General features: G+C 45.5%; 1 protein-coding gene across 1 annotated transcript; it reads right to left on the bottom strand.

Moving 5' to 3' along the window:
* mrpl15 (mitochondrial ribosomal protein L15) lies at nucleotides 1-22,593 on the bottom strand. Its single transcript, XM_063052890.1, has 4 exons — nucleotides 22,234-22,593; nucleotides 6,165-6,371; nucleotides 3,465-3,588; nucleotides 1-482 (listed from the first exon to the last, which is right to left on the bottom strand). The coding sequence occupies exons 1-4, from the start codon at nucleotides 22,498-22,500 to the stop codon at nucleotides 139-141; spliced, it is 942 nt and encodes a 313-aa protein (XP_062908960.1). The 5' UTR covers nucleotides 22,501-22,593; the 3' UTR covers nucleotides 1-138.
* Nucleotides 22,594-22,643: the final 50 nt, after the last annotated feature.

Genomic DNA, 22,643 nt, shown 5'->3' with positions numbered 1-22,643 from the left:
CCATATGCATAAATTGTTTAATAAGTGCACAATCAGAAATGAAGCGACCAAATATAAAACAAATTCTTTTAATACATTATTTGGTTTACACAGATGAGACATCAGCAATGATATTTCTAGTTACAATGACATCATTACTCACAGTTCAGATCGATAGTAACGACATAACTCTTCATCAGTTGGTTTTAAGATTTTCTTATCAGGAAGGTTAACCACCCAGCCAGGAGCAAGACCAAAAAAAATTTGCAAGGGATCCTTGCGCATTGTTAACATGCTATACATCACATCTTTACTTATATCTGGTAAAATGTACCCATATTTCTTGGCAAGTACCATCCGTTCCTTTTGAACTTCTGCTGGATCTGCTAAATAACCACGATTTCGGGCATCTGAATAGTAAGGAACCAGTGCCTCTGGTGGAAGCATACGTTTTGGAATGGGTTGTCCTCTCAGAAAAAAAGGCACCGGCTTGCATAAAACATCTGTTTGAATGCAGAAAAAATAATGAATGCTGATTTATGAAATTCGATTTACTCAAAATGTAGTTTTCTGCACACCAGTTAAAATACTTAAATTGTAACTCAAGCCCAATATAACCAGAAAATTTTAACTGAGGTTTCACATTATATATTAGACCTAACCACCACATACCATTTTACAGGATTAATTCAGTTTACTGCTAATGAGGCTGAAATTTAACTCTACTAAATTGGCTTCAAGGAAGTTGAATTTGGTGCTTAAAATGGAAGAGAAATTGATTAGGGAGGAAATTGATTAGCAAGGTAATCGCAAGGAGGACGGTGGCAGGCAGGAGGCCATCCTTTAAGGACTGTTGGTTAGGCAATAGAAAAACTTATTTTTCTTCTGCTTTACCTGCACTTTGCCATCTGAATAACTTAATTTTGCACAGACAATCAACCATTGATCACACATGTAACGACCCCAGTATCTTTGGCATGTGTCTCCTATAGCAGTGGCACACTTTTACCTTGTAATGAGTACATGCTTCTTTCCTTTCAAATCTTTTTATTATTTTTATCCAAAATAAACGCGAGTACATCGAAGTAAACAACACTTACAATGTCACAAGAAAAAAAAATTATATAAAGATTGAAAAAATTTTGTGATGAGAAAAAACCCCTACTAAGCAAGAAAAGTGGGAAAAAAGAAAAACCTCATTAGGTGTTCAACCCCAGAGCCATGCATCATACATAAAGCTTCTAAAGATAAACATCAAACTGCCAGCAAATAAAAAGTACCAAAAAATTTACAATTAGATCATGGAGAATCCATCAATTAACTCAAATGATAATAACGAGCAAATAAACTCCATCTTTTCTCAAAATCAAACATGGGTTCAAAAGTTCAACTTCTAATTTTCTCCGAACTAAGACATAGCATCACTTGAGAAAACTATTGTGACAAAGTGGGAGCCGTTGTATCCTTCCACTTCAACAAAATGGCCCTCCTAGCTATCAATGTAACAAATGCAATAACATGTTGGTCAGACACAGAGATACCATGGATATTTTGAGGAATTATTCCAAAAAGCACAGTTAATTTGTTAGGTTGTAAATTAATTTTAAGTGCTTCAGAAATTGTTGAGAAAACTGACTTCCAGAACTGTTCCAGTACAGAGCAAGACCAAAACATGTGTGTCAGTGTAGCTGTCTCAGTTTTGCATCTATCACAATAACTATTAACATTTGGGAATATTTTAGACAATCTCTCCTTTATCAAATGGTAACGATGTACAATTTTAAATTGAATCAATGAATGATTAGTACAGATCGACGCTTCTAAGCTACAGTAATTCACACTTAATGGTTTGTTTAACACCTTAAAATCAGGTACAGTGAAATCTAGATACCAGTGCTCCACAGGTTGTGTCCTTGGCCCAATTCTCTTCTCCCTATATACTCTACATGGCCAGATTCTGCTCTAACTCCAGCTAAGTTTGCAGATGACACCACTATGGTGGCTCCTATCTCAAATAACTATGAGTCGAAGTACAGGAAGAAGATAGAGCTGAGTGACATGATGTCATGACAGCAACCTTTCCCCTAATGCCATCAAAATAAAAGAGCTTGTCATTGACTTCAGGAAGTAGGGCACTGCACATGCCGTTGTGTTTATCAACGGTGCTGAGGTTGAGAGCTTTAAGTTCCAAGGACTGAACATCACCAATAGTCTGTACTGGACTAAGCACATAAAAACCGCAGCCAAGAAAGCTCACTTATGCCTCGACTTCCTCAGAAGGCTACAGAAATTTGGCACATCCCATCAACCCTTATCGATTATTATTGATGCACAACTGAAAGCACTGCTGGATCCAACTGTTCTGTTCTTAGACTAGACTGATTATTATTTTCTTTGCTGTTTAACAATTATCTACTTGTATTTTACATAATTACTGTATACAGGTAAAGGCTTACTATGATTCCTAGTGGCTATATTAAGCACATAACAATTTAATATGCCTCTAGAGGTTATAGAAAGTATAATTCTGGAAAGCTTTGGAGGCTTCTTTGTTCTGCATTAAATGAGCAAGTGTTTTCTCATTGGTTAACTTGGTACTACAGTTCGAATAAGTTTTCTAACTGGTTAGTTTTTAGCTACAGATTAGAATAGATATTTTCCTTCTACCTGAGTATAAAACAGCTAAACACAAAGCAGCGCCATCTTTAATCTTAGTTTTCCCTGTCAATGTCTGTTCAGCTTTCTTCTGTTCTATCAACTCTTAATAAAAATGACCATGAAGCCACCATGCACTCTTTCCTGACTTCGAGAAGAGCCTTGGATTAAAACACCAGAATTGATCAGCAGCTTATCTGGATGCATAATGGCTTGGTATGGCAAATGGTCGCAAAAAAAACTGCAGAGCTGTGGAGACAGCTCAGCATATAACAAAAAAACAGCCACCCTTTATGGACTCTGTCTGTTCTTCTCACTGCCTCATTAAAGCAGTTAGCATAATCAAAGAGCCCCCCATTCCACCTTGAACATTCTCTATTCCAACCCTCCACCCCTCTCACCTCCATTGGGCAGAAATTACCAAAGCCTGTAAACATGTACAACCAGGCTGAAGGACAGTTTCTAGCCCACTAATTTAAGATTTATGGTTTCCTAATATGATAAGATGGACTCTTGACCTCATAGGCTACCTCATTATGCTTTTGCACTTGCTCTGTAGCTGTTAGTTTATTCCGCATTGTTATTTTTTCTGTATCTTGTTCTACTTGAATGCACTGTGCAATGATTTGATTTGTATGAACAGCATGTAAGCCAAGCTTTCCACTGTATATCAGTACATGTGGCAATAATAAACCAGTATCAATACTGATTTCTGGGTCAAAGCACCAGCAACATAAAAAAATGCAAAATGAGAAATTAATTTTAAACAGGTCTAAAGATATGTAAGAGGCTCTGGTTGATTTTTAATAATCTATTAAAACAGCGCTTACCTAAACTTCGTGGATCATAGAATCCAGTGGTTATAATTCCACCATTCTTTTCAACTGCAGCTATAGCAAGTTCTGATGCCCACTGGACTTCAATGTTTACTTTTGCTGCAAAGTTGTCAGCACCCTAGAATTTAAAAAAATACAGCTGATTACTCCAGTCATAATAACATTTACAAAAGCAATGAATTATTGAATCTGGGTTTTATTTTATAGCAGTTGTTACAAAGACCACCCATCTGAATGAACTAAGATTTCTTTGACTATACCTACATTGTTTTCTTCTGGAAGATTTGCTTTACTAGCTCATAAACTGTATGCTTTTGCTTCCATCTAATGGCAGACAGAAAAATAACTATTCAAATAAACTGCAGCTATCTTTTCTCCTTTATTACAGTAAGTACCAGGGTTAAGTAGGACAAAAGAAAAATAAAGCCACTGACATGAAAAAAAGTACTGCAAGGCCTACTGCTGAATTGTAAAGTTTAGTTTCAGAATCTAGCCAGCCTCAAGTGCTTTGCATTCAATCTACCGTTGATCTTCTCAGCTAAGGATTTGCCACCTCAAAAACACTATTCTAGCGTTCACCTGACCAGCCTCTGCTCTTCTTGTAAATTAGACTTCTGCTCATCAAAAGTTCTGCTTTCCATTTCTAACCCAAATACTTAATTCATTAATGCCATGCGCACATTTTAAAAGTTAAAAGTCAAATAATTTTAACCTTTCTGGATTCACAAATCCGAATGTTTTCCTAACTCTAGATGGCTGTGAGATGAATGGGGTTTCAGGAGTTGTAGAGCTAGGAGAATATTTGGATTTGTGAAGCTAGAAAGACATTTTAAAATTGTTTGACTTTTAATTTTTAAAGTTGGTTTTTATATATATTATTTCATTCATGGTTTAAGTAGTTCATCTAACATTCAGTTAAAATTACTACAAAATTGAAAGGGGAAAGGAGAAGGGTAATGGGAGAGGGGTACTGGAGATCAAAGAGCCAGGAATGGAGAGGAAAATGGTGCATGGAAAGGAGAGGCGGCTTTAGAAATAGGATAAAAGTGCTAGATTGTCCTGACGAAGGGTGTCGGCCTGAAACGTCGACTGTACCTCTTCCTAGAGATGCTGCCTGGCCTGCTGTGTTCACCAGCAACTTTGATGTGTGTTGCTTGAATTTCCAGCATCTGCAGAATTCCTCGTGTAGACTGGAGATTGCTTAGAAACAACTAAGGAAAAGTGGGGGCAGACTTAAGTGGAAAACTGCAGCTCTATCCATTCTTTTCTGCTTATGTCTCAGTTTTTAAGCAGTTGTATTGCTTCCAGATGAAAGCCTTGCTGCTAATGAGTAACTTGTCGATGAGATACATCAACTGAGTTGCAGTCATTAGCAATTAAAGAAAAGATTTTAAGAATTCCTAATCCAAACACCTCTTAACGAAATTTAGTTCGGGGACTAAATCTACTGCTGCAGTTGAGGATTCAATGTGGCAGATTTCTCTCCTACTACTGAGATGATTGGTAGAACAAAAGGACCTGGGAATACGATCCATAATTGAGTTCAAGTTTAATTATCGTTCAACCATATACGAATACCCATGAATACAGCCAAACGAAACAGCATTCCTCTGGGGCCAAGGTGAAAAACAGAGTTCAACACTCTTACACAGCACAAGAGACTTACAGCACACTTAAGTAAAGATAGTCACTCAAAAAAGATATATATAGCCAAAGATCCTGAGTGATACATCCTGTAAACTGATGGTGTAAGGGCGTTATTGGCAAGAACAAACAGTTCTCAGCAGTCCGCACACAGACGTACGCACGCATGCACACCATCCAGCTTGTCATTCTACTGATTGAACAATGGAGGGCAGCATCGACAGAAGGGGCCAGTCCCCAACCCAGGATGGACACTGCACTACACTGCAACTGGCACCTCCTCTCCTGAACGGTTGCAACATTCAAGCCCATGGCTTGAGGCCTAGTCCTCGCTGCAACCGAGAGCATGCAGCTCCACTGCCACTTACCTCGCCAATAAACAAGGGAAGTGGACTTGCTACAGTTTACATTACCAATGTCCAACAGGGTCACGTGATCGCAAGAGAAACACCTAAGGCAATCACTCGCTGTTAAACCTCCTTTGCACACCGACTCTGACTTCCTCCTGTAGCAGGCAGTAACACAGCCCACACCAAGACCAGCTCCTCCACCAATAGGCAACTTGCTGATGGGGAAGACCTGCAGTACTTGCAGTTTTTAATGTACATTGTCTTGCGAGAGTAAAAAATGTTTAAAAAACATTTATATGTATGGAAATGTGTGCATCTCCACACACATGCCTGCACAGAAAGCACATATATCCAGACTTCCATATATTAGCTGAGAACAGAATTAGTAGCACTCTCACCTCTAATTCAGAACGATCCAGGTTCAAATACCGATGTCATAATAGAAATCTAGTCTAACAAGATCCATTCTACTCTTCCATACGGATAGAGAACATCCAATAATCAAATATCTACTATTAAAATTAGTTTATTTGCTATAAACAGTCTGGGGTGCCCAGAGATCATGAAACGTGCTACATCAGAGCACATCTATTTGAACCTGTTTAGTTATGTAAAATGTATGTATAATAATAAATATGTTAGTTCATGTGCATGCAAACATATGTATTTTCAGATAATAGGGCATTCTGATGAAGATTTAAAATTTGGGAGAAAACAACCTTAACACATAGAGGTATTTATTCACCAACCTGTGCCCTTTATTGTATCCATATTTTGGAATAACAATATAAAATGGAGTCTGACCACCTTCAAATCCTAATCGTGGACGGTTTCCACGCTGTGTCTGACCTTTGTGACCTCGACCACTTTTTTTTCCTCCATGGATGCCCCTGCCACGTCTTTTTTCCTGGAAAATAAGCATCATTCATCAGTAGTTATTTGTGTCAGAGCATGCTCCTCTGTTCCATGTAAATGCAAAAAAAAAGGCTTTCTCATGACCACAGTAAGTTCCTTTGCTCTTGCTTATGAAATGATACTTATGATAATCCTAATTTGGCCAAAGAAACATCTTAGAAACTTGTAGAAACATCTTGACTACCATTTTAGTGCTATTTCCAGAATCACTGGAGTAGGACTCAGTTTAAATTTTGATTGTACCAAGGTAAAATTGTCTCGCAGTACTTTATGGGAATACTGGTGTCAGCCTTTATATACATACTAATGGCAGCCAGTTTTACCTGGCCACCATGTCTTCAAAGGTTCAATTATTCTCAAAGAATGTGTCCATATACAACTGATTTGTCTTTGAAGCTCCATTGTCTTTAAATTGTTCCACATCAAATGGATGAGCAGGTATTTTCTAAGTTGAAATATTAGCAAAACCAAGACTGTTGTCTTCAGTTCCATGAAAAAAAGCACAATTCCCAGGCCAACAACACTAACTTTCCCAATGTTAAGTGTGGGAAACACATCTAAACTGTTTTCACCTTCAGCGTCACACTTAACCCAGAGTTAGAATTGACAGCACAGGAGCACACGCGGCTCTAGACAGCCAAATATACATCTATTTAGGTTACTGCCACATACAAGCGGTTAACCAGTTTTTGAGGTTACAGCTCTAGTGTTTAACCCGATAATCACAATTTTGCTTCACAGTACTGAGATGTTACAATGCTCTTAGTCCTCCTATCTGAACATGCACAAGGTGCACAGTGATCTCCTTCAAGTTTCTGCAAAATCCCCACTCTTGGTAATTTCCACCTACAGCTCTGTGAAAGCTGGTGGTGGTGCAAATGCAATTGGAGCAGCAGCTTCGTGCTGAGGTACAGAGCTCAGGGCTGCCCCAGAGAACAGGCCATTGCTGGGTACTGGCAGCTCCTGCTCCATGCTGATATACTGCCCAGGTCCTATGGTTCTCTCTCCCCCCCTCCATCACCACCTACTGAAGATAGAAGCAGCCGTCCTTCTGTCTTGGGCATTACAGTACTCCAAACCCGCTGGCGTAAAGGAGGGTGGTAAGGACCTTTACGCCAGCGAGACCTGGACTGTCTACAGCAGACACGCCAAACAGCTCAAGCATTTTCACCTGAGCTGTCTCCACAGACTCCTCCACATCAGGTGGCAAGACAAACTCCCCGACAAGGAAATCCTGGAACGAGCTGAGCTCTGCAGCGTCTACAACCTCCTGCTGAAAGCCCAAGCCAGGTGGGCTGGACATGTGGTCAGAATGCCAGACAGCCGATTGCCTAAGCAGCTGCTGTACGGAGAACTGTGTCAGGGCAAGCGCTCAGTCAGGGGGCAGAAGAAACGTTTCAAAGACTGCCTCAAAGCGTCCCTCAAAGGCCTGGGTGTTGACATCAACACATGGGAGACGCTTGCCCTCGACTGTCCAGCTTGGCGCCACAAGATCACCACAGGAGCCCGTGCAGCTGAAGTCAGGCGCACCATCGAAGCGCAACGAAAGCGTGCTGTGTGCAAGGCCCGAGCAGCATCCACTGCCACGACAGCACCCACCCACTTGTGTCCCACATGTGGGCGAGGCTTCGGGGCCCGGATTGGCCTCATCAGTCACCTCCGGACCCACAGCCACCAATTTCCCATTTGACTTTGAACCCAGGGTCACCTTCGACTACGAAGGACGAACAACAACAACAACTCCAAACCCAGAAACACCTCAAGGGTAATTTACAGTTGAACTTATACCACAGAGAAATCACTAGGCTGAGGAGAGCTGTGCAGATAAACAAGGAGCGAGGGAGACTGCGACATCCATCACATCTGAGTTAATGAGGGAGATCAAACGATCCAGGCAATCTGTCAGTATAGAACCACCACTACTAGTCCTCAACAACAGTGAACCCTCATCACATCAGCCAGGCTGCAACACTGACACCCACATCTGAGTGCTGAGCAGTCACTCACCCCATCACACTAAACTGTGGAACATCTGAGTGCTGAGCAGTCACTCACCCCAACACACTACACTGTGGACCATCTGAGTGCTGAGCAGTCACTCACCCCATCACACTAAACTGTGGACCATCTGAGTGCTGAGCAGTCATTCACCCCAACACACTAAACTGTGGACCATCTGAGTGCTGAGCAGTCACTCACCCCAACACACTAAACTGTGGACCATCTGAGTGCTGAGCAGTCACTCACCCCAACACATTAAACTGTGGACCATCTGAGTGCTGAGCAGTCACTCACCCCATCACATTAAACTGTGGACCATCTGAGTGCTGAGCAGTCATTCACCACATCACACTAAACTGTGGACCATCTGAGTGCTGAGCAGTCATTCACCCCAACACACTAAACTGTGGACCATCTGAGTGCTGAGCAGTCACTCACCCCAACATACTAAACTGTGGACCATCAGAGTGCTGAGCAGTCACTCACCCCATCACATTAAACTGTGGACCATCTGAGTGCTGAGCAGTCACTCACCCCATCACACTAAACTGTGGACCATCTGAGTGCTGAGCAGTCACTCACACCAACACACTAAACTGTGGACCATCTGAGTGCTCAGCAGTCACTCACCCCATCACATTAAACTGTGGACCATCTGAGTGCTGAGCAGTCACTCACCCCATCACACTAAACTGTGGACCATCTGGGTGCTGAGCAGTCATTCACCCCAACACACTACACTGTGGACCATCTGAGTGCTGAGCAGTCACTCACCCCAACACACTAAACTGTGGACCATCTGAGTGCTGAGCAGTCACTCACCCCAACACATTAAACTGTGGACCATCTGAGTGCTGAGCACTCATTGCCCCATCACATTAAACTGTGGACCATCTGAGTGCTGAGCAGTCATTCACCTCAACACACTAAACTGTGGACCATCTGAGTGCTGAGCAGTCACTCACCCCAACACATTAAACTGTGGACCATCTGAGTGCTGAGCAGTCACTCACCCCAACACACTAAACTGTGGACCATCTGAGTGCTGAGCAGTCACTCACCCCAACACACTAAACTGTGGACCATCTGAGTGCTGAGCAGTCACTCACCCCAACACACTAAACTGTGGACCATCTGAGTGCTGAGCAGTCACTCACCCCAACACATTAAACTGTGGACCATCTGAGTGCTGAGCAGTCATTCACCCCAACACACTAAACTGTGGACCATCTGAGTGCTGAGCAGTCACTCACCCCAACACACTAAACTGTGGACCATCAGAGTGCTGAGCAGTCACTCACCCCAACACACTAAACTGTGGACCATCTGAGTGCTGAGCAGTCACTCACCCCATCACACTAAACTGTGGACCATCTGAGTGCTGAGCAGTCACTCACCCCAACACACTAAACTGTGGACCATCTGAGTGCTGAGCAGTCACTCACCCCAACACACTAAACTGTGGACCATCTGAGTGCTGAGCAGTCACTCACCCCAACACATTAAACTGTGGACCATCTGAGTGCTGAGCAGTCACTCACCCCAACACACTAAACTGTGGACCATCTGAGTGCTGAGCAGTCATTCACCCCAACACACTAAACTGTGGACCATCTGAGTGCTGAGCAGTCACTCACCCCATAAACTGTGGACCATCTGAGTGCTGAGCAGTCACTCACCCCATCACACTAAACTGTGGACCATCTGAGTGCTGAGCAGTCACTCACCCCAACACACTAAACTGTGGACCATCTGAGTGCTGAGCAGTCACTCACCCCAACACACTAAACTGTGGACCATCTGAGTGCTGAGCAGTCACTCACCCCATCACACTAAACTGTGGACCATCTGAGTGCTGAGCAGTCACTCACCCCATCACACTAAACTGTGGACCATCTGAGTGCTGAGCAGTCACTCACCCCAACACACTAAACTGTGGACCATCTGAGTGCTGAGCAGTCACTCACCCCAACACATAAAACTGAGGACCATCTGAGTGCTGAGCAGTCATTGCCCCATCACATTAAACTGTGGACCATCTGAGTGCTGAGCAGTCATTCATCTCAACACACTAAACTGTGGACCATCTGAGTGCTGAGCAGTCACTCACCCCAACACACTAAACTGTGGACCATCTGAGTGCTGAGCAGTCACTCACCCCATCACATTAAACTGTGGACCATCTGAGTGCTGAGCAGTCACTCACCCCAACACACTAAACTGTGGACCATCTGAGTGCTGAGCAGTCACTCACCCCAACACACTAAACTGTGGACCATCTGAGTGCTGAGCAGTCACTCACCCCAACACACTAAACTGTGGACCATCTGAGTGCTGAGCAGTCACTCACCCCAACACACTAAACTGTGAACCATCTGAGTGCTGAGCAGTCATTCACACTAAACTGTGGACTCTGAGTGCAACACTCACCCCAACACACTAAACTGTGGACCATCTGAGTGCTGAGCAGTCACTCACCCCAACACACTAAACTGTGGACCATCTGAGTGCTGAGCAGTCACTCACCCCAACACACTAAACTGTGGACCATCTGAGTGCTGAGCAGTCACTCACCCCAACACACTAAACTGTGGACCATCTGAGTGCTGAGCAGTCACTCACCCCAACACACTAAACTGTGGACCATCTGAGTGCTGAGCAGTCACTCACCCCATCACACTAAACTGTGGACCATCTGAGTGCTGAGCAGTCACTCACCCCATCACACTAAACTGTGGACCATCTGAGTGCTGAGCAGTCACTCACCCCAACACACTAAACTGTGGACCATCTGAGTGCTGAGCAGTCACTCACCCCATCACATTAAACTGTGGACCATCTGAGTGCTGAGCAGTCACTCACCCCATCACACTAAACTGTGGACCATCTGAGTGCTGAGCAGTCATTCACCCCAACACACTAAACTGTGGACCATCTGAGTGCTGAGCAGTCACTCACCCCAACACACTAAACTGTGGACCATCTGAGTGCTGAGCAGTCACTCACCCCAACACACTAAACTGTGGACCATCTGAGTGCTGAGCAGTCACTCACCCCATCACATTAAACTGTGGACCATCTGAGTGCTGAGCAGTCACTCACCCCATCACATTAAACTGTGGACCATCTGAGTGCTGAGCAGTCACTCACCCCATCACATTAAACTGTGGACCATCTGAGTGCTGAGCAGTGATTCACCCCATCACATTAAGCTGTGGACCATCGGAGTGCTGAGCAGTGATTCACCCCATCACACTAAACTGTGGACCATCTGAGTGCTGAGCAGTCATTCACACCAACACACTAAACTGTGGACCATCTGAGTGCTGAGCAGTCACTCACCCCAACACACTAAACTCTGGACCATCTGAGTGCAGAGCAGTCACTCACCCCAACAATACCCACTGAGCAGTCACTCACCCCATCACATTAAACTGTGGACCATCTGAGTGCTGAGCAGTCACTCACCCCAACACACTAAACTGCTGAGTGCTGAGCAGTCACTCACCCCATCACATTAAACTGTGGACCATCTGAGTGCTGAGCAGTCACTCACCCCATCACACTAAACTGTGGACCATCTGAGTGCTGAGCAGTCACTCACCCCAACACACTAAACTGTGGACCATCTGAGTGCTGAGCAGTCACTCACCCCACACACTAAACTGTGGACCATCTGAGTGCTGAGCAGTGTGGACGATCTGAGTGCTGAGCAGTCACTCACCCCATCACACTAAACTGTGGACCATCTGAGTGCTGAGCAGTCACTCACCCCATCACATTAAACTGTGGACCATCTGAGTGCTGAGCAGTCACTCACCCCATCACATTAAACTGTGGACTATCTGAGTGCTGAGCAGTCACTCACCCCAACACACTAAACTGTGGACCATCTGAGTGCTGAGCAGTCACTCACCCCAACACACTAAACTTTGGACCATCTGAGTGCTGAGCAGTCACTCACCCCATCACACTAAACTGTGGACTATCTGAGTGCTGAGCAGTCACTCACCCCAACACACTAAACTGTGGACCATCTGAGTGCTGAGCAGTCACTCACCCCAACACACTAAACTGTGGACCATCTGAGTGCTGAGCAGTCACTCACCCCAACACACTAAACTGTGGACCATCTGAGTGCTGAGCAGTCACTCACCCCATCACATTAAACTGTGGACCATCTGAGTGCTGAGCAGTCACTCACACCAACACATTAAACTGTGGACCATCTGAGTGCTGAGCAGTCACTCACCCCATCACATTAAACTGTGGACCATCTGAGTGCTGAGCAGTGATTCACCCCATCACATTAAGCTGTGGACCATCTGAGTGCTGAGCAGTCATTCACACCAACACACTAAACTGTGGACCATCTGAGTGCTGAGCAGTCACTCACCCCAACACACTAAACTCTGGACCATCTGAGTGCAGAGCAGTCACTCACCCCATCACATTAAACTGTGGACCATCTGAGTGCTGAGCAGTCACTCACCCCATCACATTAAACTGTGGACCATCTGAGTGCTGAGCAGTCACTCACCCCATCACACTAAACTGTGGACCATCTGAGTGCTGAGCATTCACTCACCCCAACACACTAAACTGTGGACCATCTGAGTGCTGAGCAGTCACTCACCCCATCACACTAAACTGTGGACCATCTGAGTGCTGAGCAGTCACTCACCCCAACACACTAAACTGTGGACCATCTGAGTGCTGAGCAGTCTCTCACCCCATCATACTAAACTGTGGACCATCTGAGTGCTGAGCAGTCACTCACCCCATCACATAAAACTGTGGACCATCTGAGTGCTGAGCAGTCATTGCCCCATCACATTAAACTGTGGACCATCTGAGTGCTGAGCAGTCACTCACCCCATCACACTAAACTGTGGACCATCTGAGTGCTGAGCAGTCATTCACCCCAACACACTAAACTGTGGACCATCTGAGTGCTGAGCAGTCACTCACCCCAACACATTAAACTGTGGACCATCTGAGTGCTGAGCAGTCACTCACCCCAACACATTAAACTGTGGACCATCTGAGTGCTGAGCAGTCACTCACCCCAACACACTAAACTGTGGACCATCTGAGTGCTGAGCAGTCACTCACCCCAACACACTAAACTGTGGACCATCTGAGTGCTGAGCAGTCACTCACCCCAACACACTAAACTGTGGACCATCTGAGTGCTGAGCAGTCACTCACCCCAACACATTAAACTGTGGACCATCTGAGTGCTGAGCAGTCATTCACCCCAACACACTAAACTGTGGACCATCTGAGTGCTGAGCAGTCACTCACCCCAACACACTAAACTGTGGACCATCTGAGTGCTGAGCAGTCACTCACCCCAACACACTAAACTGTGGACCATCTGAGTGCTGAGCAGTCACTCACCCCATCACACTGAACTGTGGACCATCTGAGTGCTGAGCAGTCACTCACCCCAACACACTAAACTGTGGACCATCTGAGTGCTGAGCAGTCACTCACCCCAACACACTAAACTGTGGACCATCTGAGTGCTGAGCAGTCACTCACCCCAACACACTAAACTGTGGACCATCTGAGTGCTGAGCAGTCACTCACCCCATCACATTAAACTGTGGACCATCTGAGTGCTGAGCAGTCACTCACCCCATCACACTAAACTGTGGACCATCTGAGTGCTGAGCAGTCATTCACCCCAACACACTAAACTGTGGACCATCTGAGTGCTGAGCAGTCACTCACCCCAACACAGTAAACTGTGGACCATCTGAGTGCTGAGCAGTCACTCACCCCAACACACTAAACTGTGGACCATCTGAGTGCTGAGCAGTCACTCACCCCAAAACACTAAACTGTGGACCATCTGCGTGCTGAGCAGTCACTCACCCCAACACACTAAACTGTGGACCATCTGAGTGCTGAGCAGTCACTTACCCCAACACACTAAACTGTGGACCATCTGCGTGCTAAGCAGTCACTCACCCCATCACATTAAACTGTGGACCATCTGAGTGCTGAGCAGTCACTCACCCCAACACACTAATCTGTGGACCATCTGAGTGCTGAGCAGTCATTCACCCCAACACACTAAACTGTGGACCATCTGAGTGCTAAGCAGTCACTCACCCCATCACATTAAACTGTGGACCATCTGAGTGCTGAGCAGTCACTCACCCCAACACACTAATCTGTGGACCATCTGAGTGCTGAGCAGTCATTCACCCCAACACACTAAACTGTGGACCATCTGAGTGCTGAGCAGTCACTCACCACATCACACTAAACTGTGGACCATCTGAGTGCTGAGCAGTCACTCACCCCAACACACTAAACTGTGGACCATCTGAGTGCTGAGCAGTCATTCACCCCAACACACTAAACTGTGGACCATCTGAGTGCTGAGCAGTCACTCACCCCATCACACTAAACTGTGGACCATCTGAGTGCTGAGCAGTCATTCACCCCAACACACTAAACTGTGGACCATCTGAGTGCTGAGCAGTCGCTCACACCAACACACTAAACTGTGGACCATCTGAGTGCTGAGCAGTCACTCACCCCAACACATTAAACTGTGGACCATCTGAGTGCTGAGCAGTCACTCACCCCAACACACTAAACTGTGGACCATCTGCGTGCTGAGCAGTCATTCACCCCAACACACTAAACTGTGGACCATCTGAGTGCTGAGCAGTCACTCACCCCATCACATTAAACTGTGGACCATCTGAGTGCTGAGCAGTCACTCACACCATCACACTAAACTGTGGACCATCTGAGTGCTGAGCAGTCACTCACCCCAACACACTAAACTGTGGACCATCTGAGTGCTGAGCAGTCACTCACCCCATCACATTAAACTGTGGACCATCTGAGTGCTGAGCAGTCACTCACCCCATCACACTAAACTGTGGACCATCTGAGTGCTGAGCAGTCACTCACCCCAACACACTAAACTGTGGACCATCTGAGTGCTGAGCAGTCACTCACCCCAACACACTAAACTGTGGACCATCTGAGTGCTGAGCAGTCACTCACCCCATCACACTAAACTGTGGACCATCTGAGTGCTGAGCAGTCACTCACCCCATCACATTAAACTGTGGACCATCTGAGTGCTGAGCAGTCGCTCACACCAACACACTAAACTGTGGACCATCTGAGTGCTGAGCAGTCACTCACCCCAACACATTAAACTGTGGACCATCTGAGTGCTGAGCAGTCACTCACCCCAACACACTAAACTGTGGACCATCTGCGTGCTGAGCAGTCATTCACCCCAACACACTAAACTGTGGACCATCTGAGTGCTGAGCAGTCACTCACCCCAACACACTAAACTGTGGACCATCTGAGTGCTGAGCAGTCACTCACACCATCACACTAAACTGTGGACCATCTGAGTGCTGAGCAGTCACTCACCCCAACACACTAAACTGTGGACCATCTGAGTGCTGAGCAGTCACTCACCCCAACACACTAAACTGTGGACCATCTGAGTGCTGAGCAGTCACTCACCCCAACACACTAAACTGTGGACCATCTGAGTGCTGAGCAGTCACTCACCCCATCACACTAAACTGTGGACCATCTGAGTGCTGAGCAGTCACTCACCCCATCACATTAAACTGTGGACTATCTGAGTGCTGAGCAGTCACTCACCCCAACACACTAAACTGTGGACCATCTGAGTGCTGAGCAGTCACTCACCCCAACACACTAAACTTTGGACCATCTGAGTGCTGAGCAGTCACTCACCCCAACACACTAAACTGTGGACCATCTGAGTGCTGAGCAGTCACTCACCCCAACACACTAAACTGTGGACCATCTGAGTGCTGAGCAGTCATTCACCCCAACACACTAAACTGTGGACCATCTGAGTGCTGAGCAGTCACTCACCCTATCACATTAAACTGTGGACCATCTGAGTGCTGAGCAGTCACTCACCCCATCACATTAAACTGTGGACCATCTGAGTGCTGAGCAGTCACTCACCCCATCACACTAAACTGTGGACCATCTGAGTGCTGAGCAGTCACTCACCCCATCACATTAAACTGTGGACCATCTGAGTGCTGAGCAGTCATTCACCCCATCACATTAAGCTGTGGACCATCTGAGTGCTGAGCAGTCATTCACACCAACACACTAAACTGTGGACCATCTGAGTGCTGAGCAGTCACTCACCCCAACACACTAAACTGTGGACCATCTGAGTGCTGAGCAGTCTCTCACCCCATCACACTAAACTGTGGACCATCTGAGTGCTGAGCAGTCACTCACCCCAACACACTAAACTCTGGACCATCTGAGTGCTGAGCAGTCACTCACCCCAACACACTAAACTGTGGACCATCTGAGTGCTGAGCAGTCACTCACCCCATCACATTAAACTGTGGACTATCTGAGTGCTGAGCAGTCACTCACCCCAACACACTAAACTTTGGACCATCTGAGTGCTGAGCAGTCACTCACCCCATCACACTAAACTGTGGACCATCTGAGTGCTGAGCAGTCATTCACCCCAACACACTAAACTGTGGACCATCTGAGTGCTGAGCAGTCACTCACCCCAACACACTAAACTGTGGACCATCTGAGTGCTGAGCAGTCACTCACCCCAACACATTAAACTGTGGACCATCTGAGTGCTGAGCAGTCACTCACCCCAACACACTAAACTGTGGACCATCTGAGTGCTGAGCAGTCACTCACCCCAACACACTAAACTGTGGACCATCTGAGTGCTGAGCAGTCACTCACCCCAACACACTAAACTGTGGACCATCTGAGTGCTGAGCAGTCACTCACCCCAACACACTAAACTGTGGACCATCTGAGTGCTGAGCAGTCACTCACCCCAACACACTAAACTGTGGACCATCTGAGTGCTGAGCAGTCACTCACCCCAACACACTAAACTGTGGACCATTTGAGTGCAGAGCAGTCACTCACCCCAACACACTAAACTGTGGACCATCTGAGTGCTGAGCAGTCACTCACCCCAACACACTAAACTGTGGACCATCTGAGTGCTGAGCAGTCACTCACCCCAACACACTAAACTTTGGACCATCTGAGTGCTGAGCAGTCACTCACCCCATCACACTAAACTGTGGACCATCTGAGTGCTGAGCAGTCATTCACCCCAACACACTAAACTGTGGACCATCTGAGTGCTGAGCAGTCACTCACCCCAACACACTAAACTGTGGACCATTTGAGTGCAGAGCAGTCACTCACCCCAACACACTAAACTGTGGACCATCTGAGTGCTGAGCAGTCACTCACCCCAACACACTAAACTGTGGACCATCTGAGTGCTGAGCAGTCACTCACCCCAACACACTAAACTTTGGACCATCTGAGTGCTGAGCAGTCACTCACCCCATCACACTAAACTGTGGACCATCTGAGTGCTGAGCAGTCATTCACCCCAACACACTAAACTGTGGACCATCTGAGTGCTGAGCAGTCACTCACCCCAACACACTAAACTGTGGACCATCTGAGTGCTGAGCAGTCACTCACCCCAACACATTAAACTGTGGACCATCTGAGTGCTGAGCAGTCACTCACCCCAACACACTAAACTGTGGACCATCTGAGTGCTGAGCAGTCACTCACCCCAACACACTAAACTGTGGACCATCTGAGTGCTGAGCAGTCACTCACCCCAACACACTAAACTGTGGACCATCTGAGTGCTGAGCAGTCACTCACCCCAACACACTAAACTGTGGACCATTTGAGTGCAGAGCAGTCACTCACCCCAACACACTAAACTGTGGACCATCTGAGTGCTGAGCAGTCACTCACCCCAACACACTAAACTGTGGACCATTTGAGTGCAGAGCAGTCACTCACCCCATCACATTAAACTGTGGACCATCTGAGTGCTGAGCAGTCACTCACCCCAACACACTAAACTGTGGACCATCTGAGTGCTGAGCAGTCACTCACCCCATCACATTAAACTGTGGACCATCTGAGTGCTGAGCAGTCACTCACCCCATCACACTAAACTGTGGACCATTTGAGTGCAGAGCAGTCACTCACCCCAACACACTAAACTGTGGACCATTTGAGTGCTGAGCAGTCACTCACCCCAACACACTAAACTGTGGACCATCTGAGTGCTGAGCAGTCACTCACCCCATCACATTAAACTGTGGACCATCTGAGTGCTGAGCAGTCACTCACCCCATCACACTAAACTGTGGACCATTTGAGTGCAGAGCAGTCACTCACCCCAACACACTAAACTGTGGACCATTTGAGTGCAGAGCAGTCACTCACCCCATCACATTAAACTGTGGACCATCTGAGTGCTGAGCAGTCACTCACCCCAACACATTAAACTGTGGACCATCTGAGTGCTGAGCAGTCATTCACCCCAACACACTAAACTGTGGACCGTCTGAGTGCTGAGCAGTCATTCACCCCAACACACTAAACTGTGGACCATGCAAGAGCACTAACCGACTGTATGGGTTCCCTTTATGTTCCTAATAGCCAGGCTCACTGCACAGCAGCAAGGTAAGCAAGACTTTACATCTCTTCCCACCTCCCTGACTCCTGCAATAAGCAGCGGAGGTTTGTATTAGCGCACTGCTGTCAACAATGCAACTGCATATGTATAATGTTAGAAAGACTCTTTTAACTGTTGATTCCTTTAAAGCTCATTCTGGAACACACCCTGACCACCAGGGAAAGTACCATGTACTCTACTTGTGAAAAACGTCCTGTTTTCCACTAATCCTTCTACCCTCTGACTTAAAAACAAATTCCTCTCGTTAAGAACTTGACAAGGGAATTACACCCTTCCCATATACTGTCCAGGTTACTCATTTTTAATACCTTAATTAGTTTTTCTTCTATCTCCTTTTCTTCCAAGGAAACAATCCAACCTACTCATTTGATAAATTTCCCTCCTGGCAACATTCTTCTTTGTACTTCCTACACTTCCTCTGGTATAGTTTTGCACTCTTCCCATAGATGGAGAGCGGAACTATACATTGTACTCTGTGGCTTAACTGTTCCAGGTTGAATTCCTTGCTTTTATATTTTATGATCTCACTGACAAAAGGCAAGTGTTCCACATATCTTAACTCTCTTGGTCAACAACTTTAAGCATCTGAGACATGCACTTCAAGAACTTTACCTCAACATTCCTAAGTGCCATACTGTGCAGTGCAAACTTTTGTCTTGCTTTCAATCCAGTGTTAGCTGGATTAAACTGTTTGTCACTTTCATGCCAATCTCTACTTTCGTTCCTTACAGTTACACAACTAGCATCGGTATCAATAACACTTAGTGATGATAGTCTCTACATCTAAGTAAAGATTATTAACATATAGATTGAAAGGCGATGACTTATAATTGAAACCTGCACAACATTACTATTTTAAGGCAGTATCACAGGGTTAAAAATACTCCAGATCTGAACTGTCTAATGAGAAGTGTCTCCTTCAGGAATTTGGTGTTAGGCTTGTTAGTAATTTGGTGTGCCATCAGAGGTAACAGAGTACTATTTAAGCTTCAACCATTAAGATATGAACCTGGAAAATGATGCTGATATTGGTTTACTTATTCTGCTTCTTGATTTGGAGGGTTTTAGAGAAAGCGAGGCAGTGATATTCCTCAGAACTTTGCAAAAGTCGCTATAGAATTCCACAACTCAGGAGAGCAGGTGTCACTGCTGCCCACATTACCAGCCAGGTTGAGTTCCTCCTCAAAAATCTTTGTCATGGGTAATTAACGACTATGTTGGCATTATCACTGTCTTCATTAACAGGCAGTTCCTAGAAGTGGCTTACATTTTCTATGAAATCAAGGAGTTTTATTGCCTGGAAACACCTTGTTAAAGGACTTCCGTTATGTATTTAAGTATAAAGCCCATTCCCTCATATACTTCAGTGACTGAATCAATGATAACTTAATTCATAAAGGTCATAAATTGGTCAGGTACTTCAGGTGGGGTGGCTGTGACAAGTGGAATGCCATAGTGCTGGGCAACCAAATGTCATCCTCTATAACAGTGATTTGGGTGAGGCAATTATGTACAATATACACTAGCATGTTATCATACAAAGTTAACAAGCAGTATGGGCTCAGAGGATGCAGAGAAGTTTCAGGAAAATATAAAGAATGTGCCTGAAGGAATATAGTGTGGAAAATGTAGAATAGTTGACATTGATAGAAAAACTTTGGTACCAATGAGGTTCACTCTTCACTCCCAAGCTGTCTGCTGAATCCAGCTTCTCATTAACTAAACCTAAATTTTTAAATTCACATTGTTTTTAATGCCATTCATGCTCTTGCACATCTCCATCTCAGAGATCATCCTGTTTTGAGATTCCTACATTTCTCTAATTCTAACCCTGGCATCTCCATCATTGATAACAAGACCCTGTGTTTGCTTTAATTTGGTGAGAAGCTCACAAGCACCTTAAATCGTGCTACATTTGCCAGTATTTTGATGATCTGCTCTGATATTTTGTCAGGTGGCTTGGAATTAAATACCGAGTTGGTAACACTACTGTGAAGTTCCTTGGGGAACATTGTCCCACTAAAGATTTAAATTACTGTTGCACTTGTTCACACATTGTGGGATGTTTGTCTTTCTGGAAATGACCATGCTTTCTGTCTTCTTGGTGTTGAGAGGCCTCTGCGATTACTTTCTGCTGCCACTATAGTGAGTAGTTCTTGAAGTTTTGTTTCTGAATCAGCTACTAGTACAATGTCAACAGCATATCTGATGTCATTTATATTATGGCCTCCAATTGTGAATCTTTGCTACTTCTCAAGATATTTTCACTATACAGGTTGAAAAAGTCTGGCAAAAAGACACAACCTTGCCTGACTCCTCTCATGATATTCACATACTCACTCACTTCTCCTTCTATTCTGATTGATGCTGTCTAGTCCCAGTATAAGTTTCTTAAGAACGTATATCTTTCCCATCTATGTCAAGATCTTGAAGCATTTCCAGAAGATCTTGGTGTCTGACAGTGTCAAAAGCTTTTGTATAGTCCATGAAACTCAGGTATCTTGGCAGCCTAATAACAAGTGATGGCAGGTGCAACACAGATATCAAATACAGAATAGCAATGGCGAAAGAAGCTTTCCAAAAAATGAAGACCATATTAACAGACAGAAAGATGAGCATGTACACTAAAAATAGAATACCGCAGTGCTACATTTATTCTATCCTGACTTATGGAAGTGAGTGCTGGACCATTTCTCCAGCAATGGAAAAGAGACTAGAAGCAGCTGAATTATGGTTCTTCAGGAGAATGTTAAAAATATCATGGACCACACACACACATCAAATGAAGAAGTTCTCAGAAGAGCCCAAGCAGTTCGATCACTCATACCAACAATAAGGGAAAGACCACTCAGATTCCTAGGACAGATCATGCGGAAAAATGAACTAGAAAAACTCATACTCTCAGGAAAGATTGAGGGAGTAAACCTAGACAGACAGACTGTTGCACTGGCGGGAGTAAAGGGTTCAAGAGTTTCCTCTCTGGGATTTGTTTATAAACTACAGGCTGACCTCACAGTGAAACATTGCTACAGGGACCAAACTCTTGTGGCCGGCTGGATTTTAGTTCATCTCCCACTCAGCAGAATCCTACAAGTTCCGTGGGACAGAGCAGTAGATTCGGATCAATGTAGGGTGGGTGTAGCCTGACTATTTTCTCGGTTGCACCATGCCCGTGACGGGACCGGCTCTTCCAGCGCGGACGCTCCGGTGATCCCTTCCTGAGGACAGTTAGAGGACGCCGAGGAGTAGGTAATGCCCCCGCAGTCTCTTGTCACCCGCCCTGAATGCACCGCTATCTCACCCTTTTCTTGGCTCCAGGGTTGGGCCTGAGATTGGCAAGAGAAACCCGGGGCAGCCGCCGCACCAACTCCAGGCCCGTCCGGACGCCACTCCACGACATCCTCAGTAGGAGAACCACACACTTTACGTTGCTGCAAACACCGCGCGCGCACGACTTTACGGCAAGAGCAAGGCTAGGCGCGAGCGATCCCGGATTGACCCATTTGTCCTTTAATGTACAGACAATAGTTTTATTGTTTTTATCCCCTAAGCCTTTCCTACCTAACATGCGCACAGAAGTTGAATTAAATTATATCGTTAGATACATTGCTTAGAAACCATTTCGGAAAGACAACCACTCAAAACCATTCCCGACACATTGGGGAGGAGAACTGCAGCAAAGACGAGCGGACACAAAGACGAACTGCGCAT

Source organism: Mobula hypostoma, chromosome 1 (assembly GCF_963921235.1).
Source record: "Mobula hypostoma chromosome 1, sMobHyp1.1, whole genome shotgun sequence".
NCBI lineage: Eukaryota > Metazoa > Chordata > Chondrichthyes > Myliobatiformes > Myliobatidae > Mobula > Mobula hypostoma.
The sequence above is the reverse complement of the archived record's forward strand: the minus strand, read 5'-3'. Positions and strand labels throughout refer to the sequence as shown.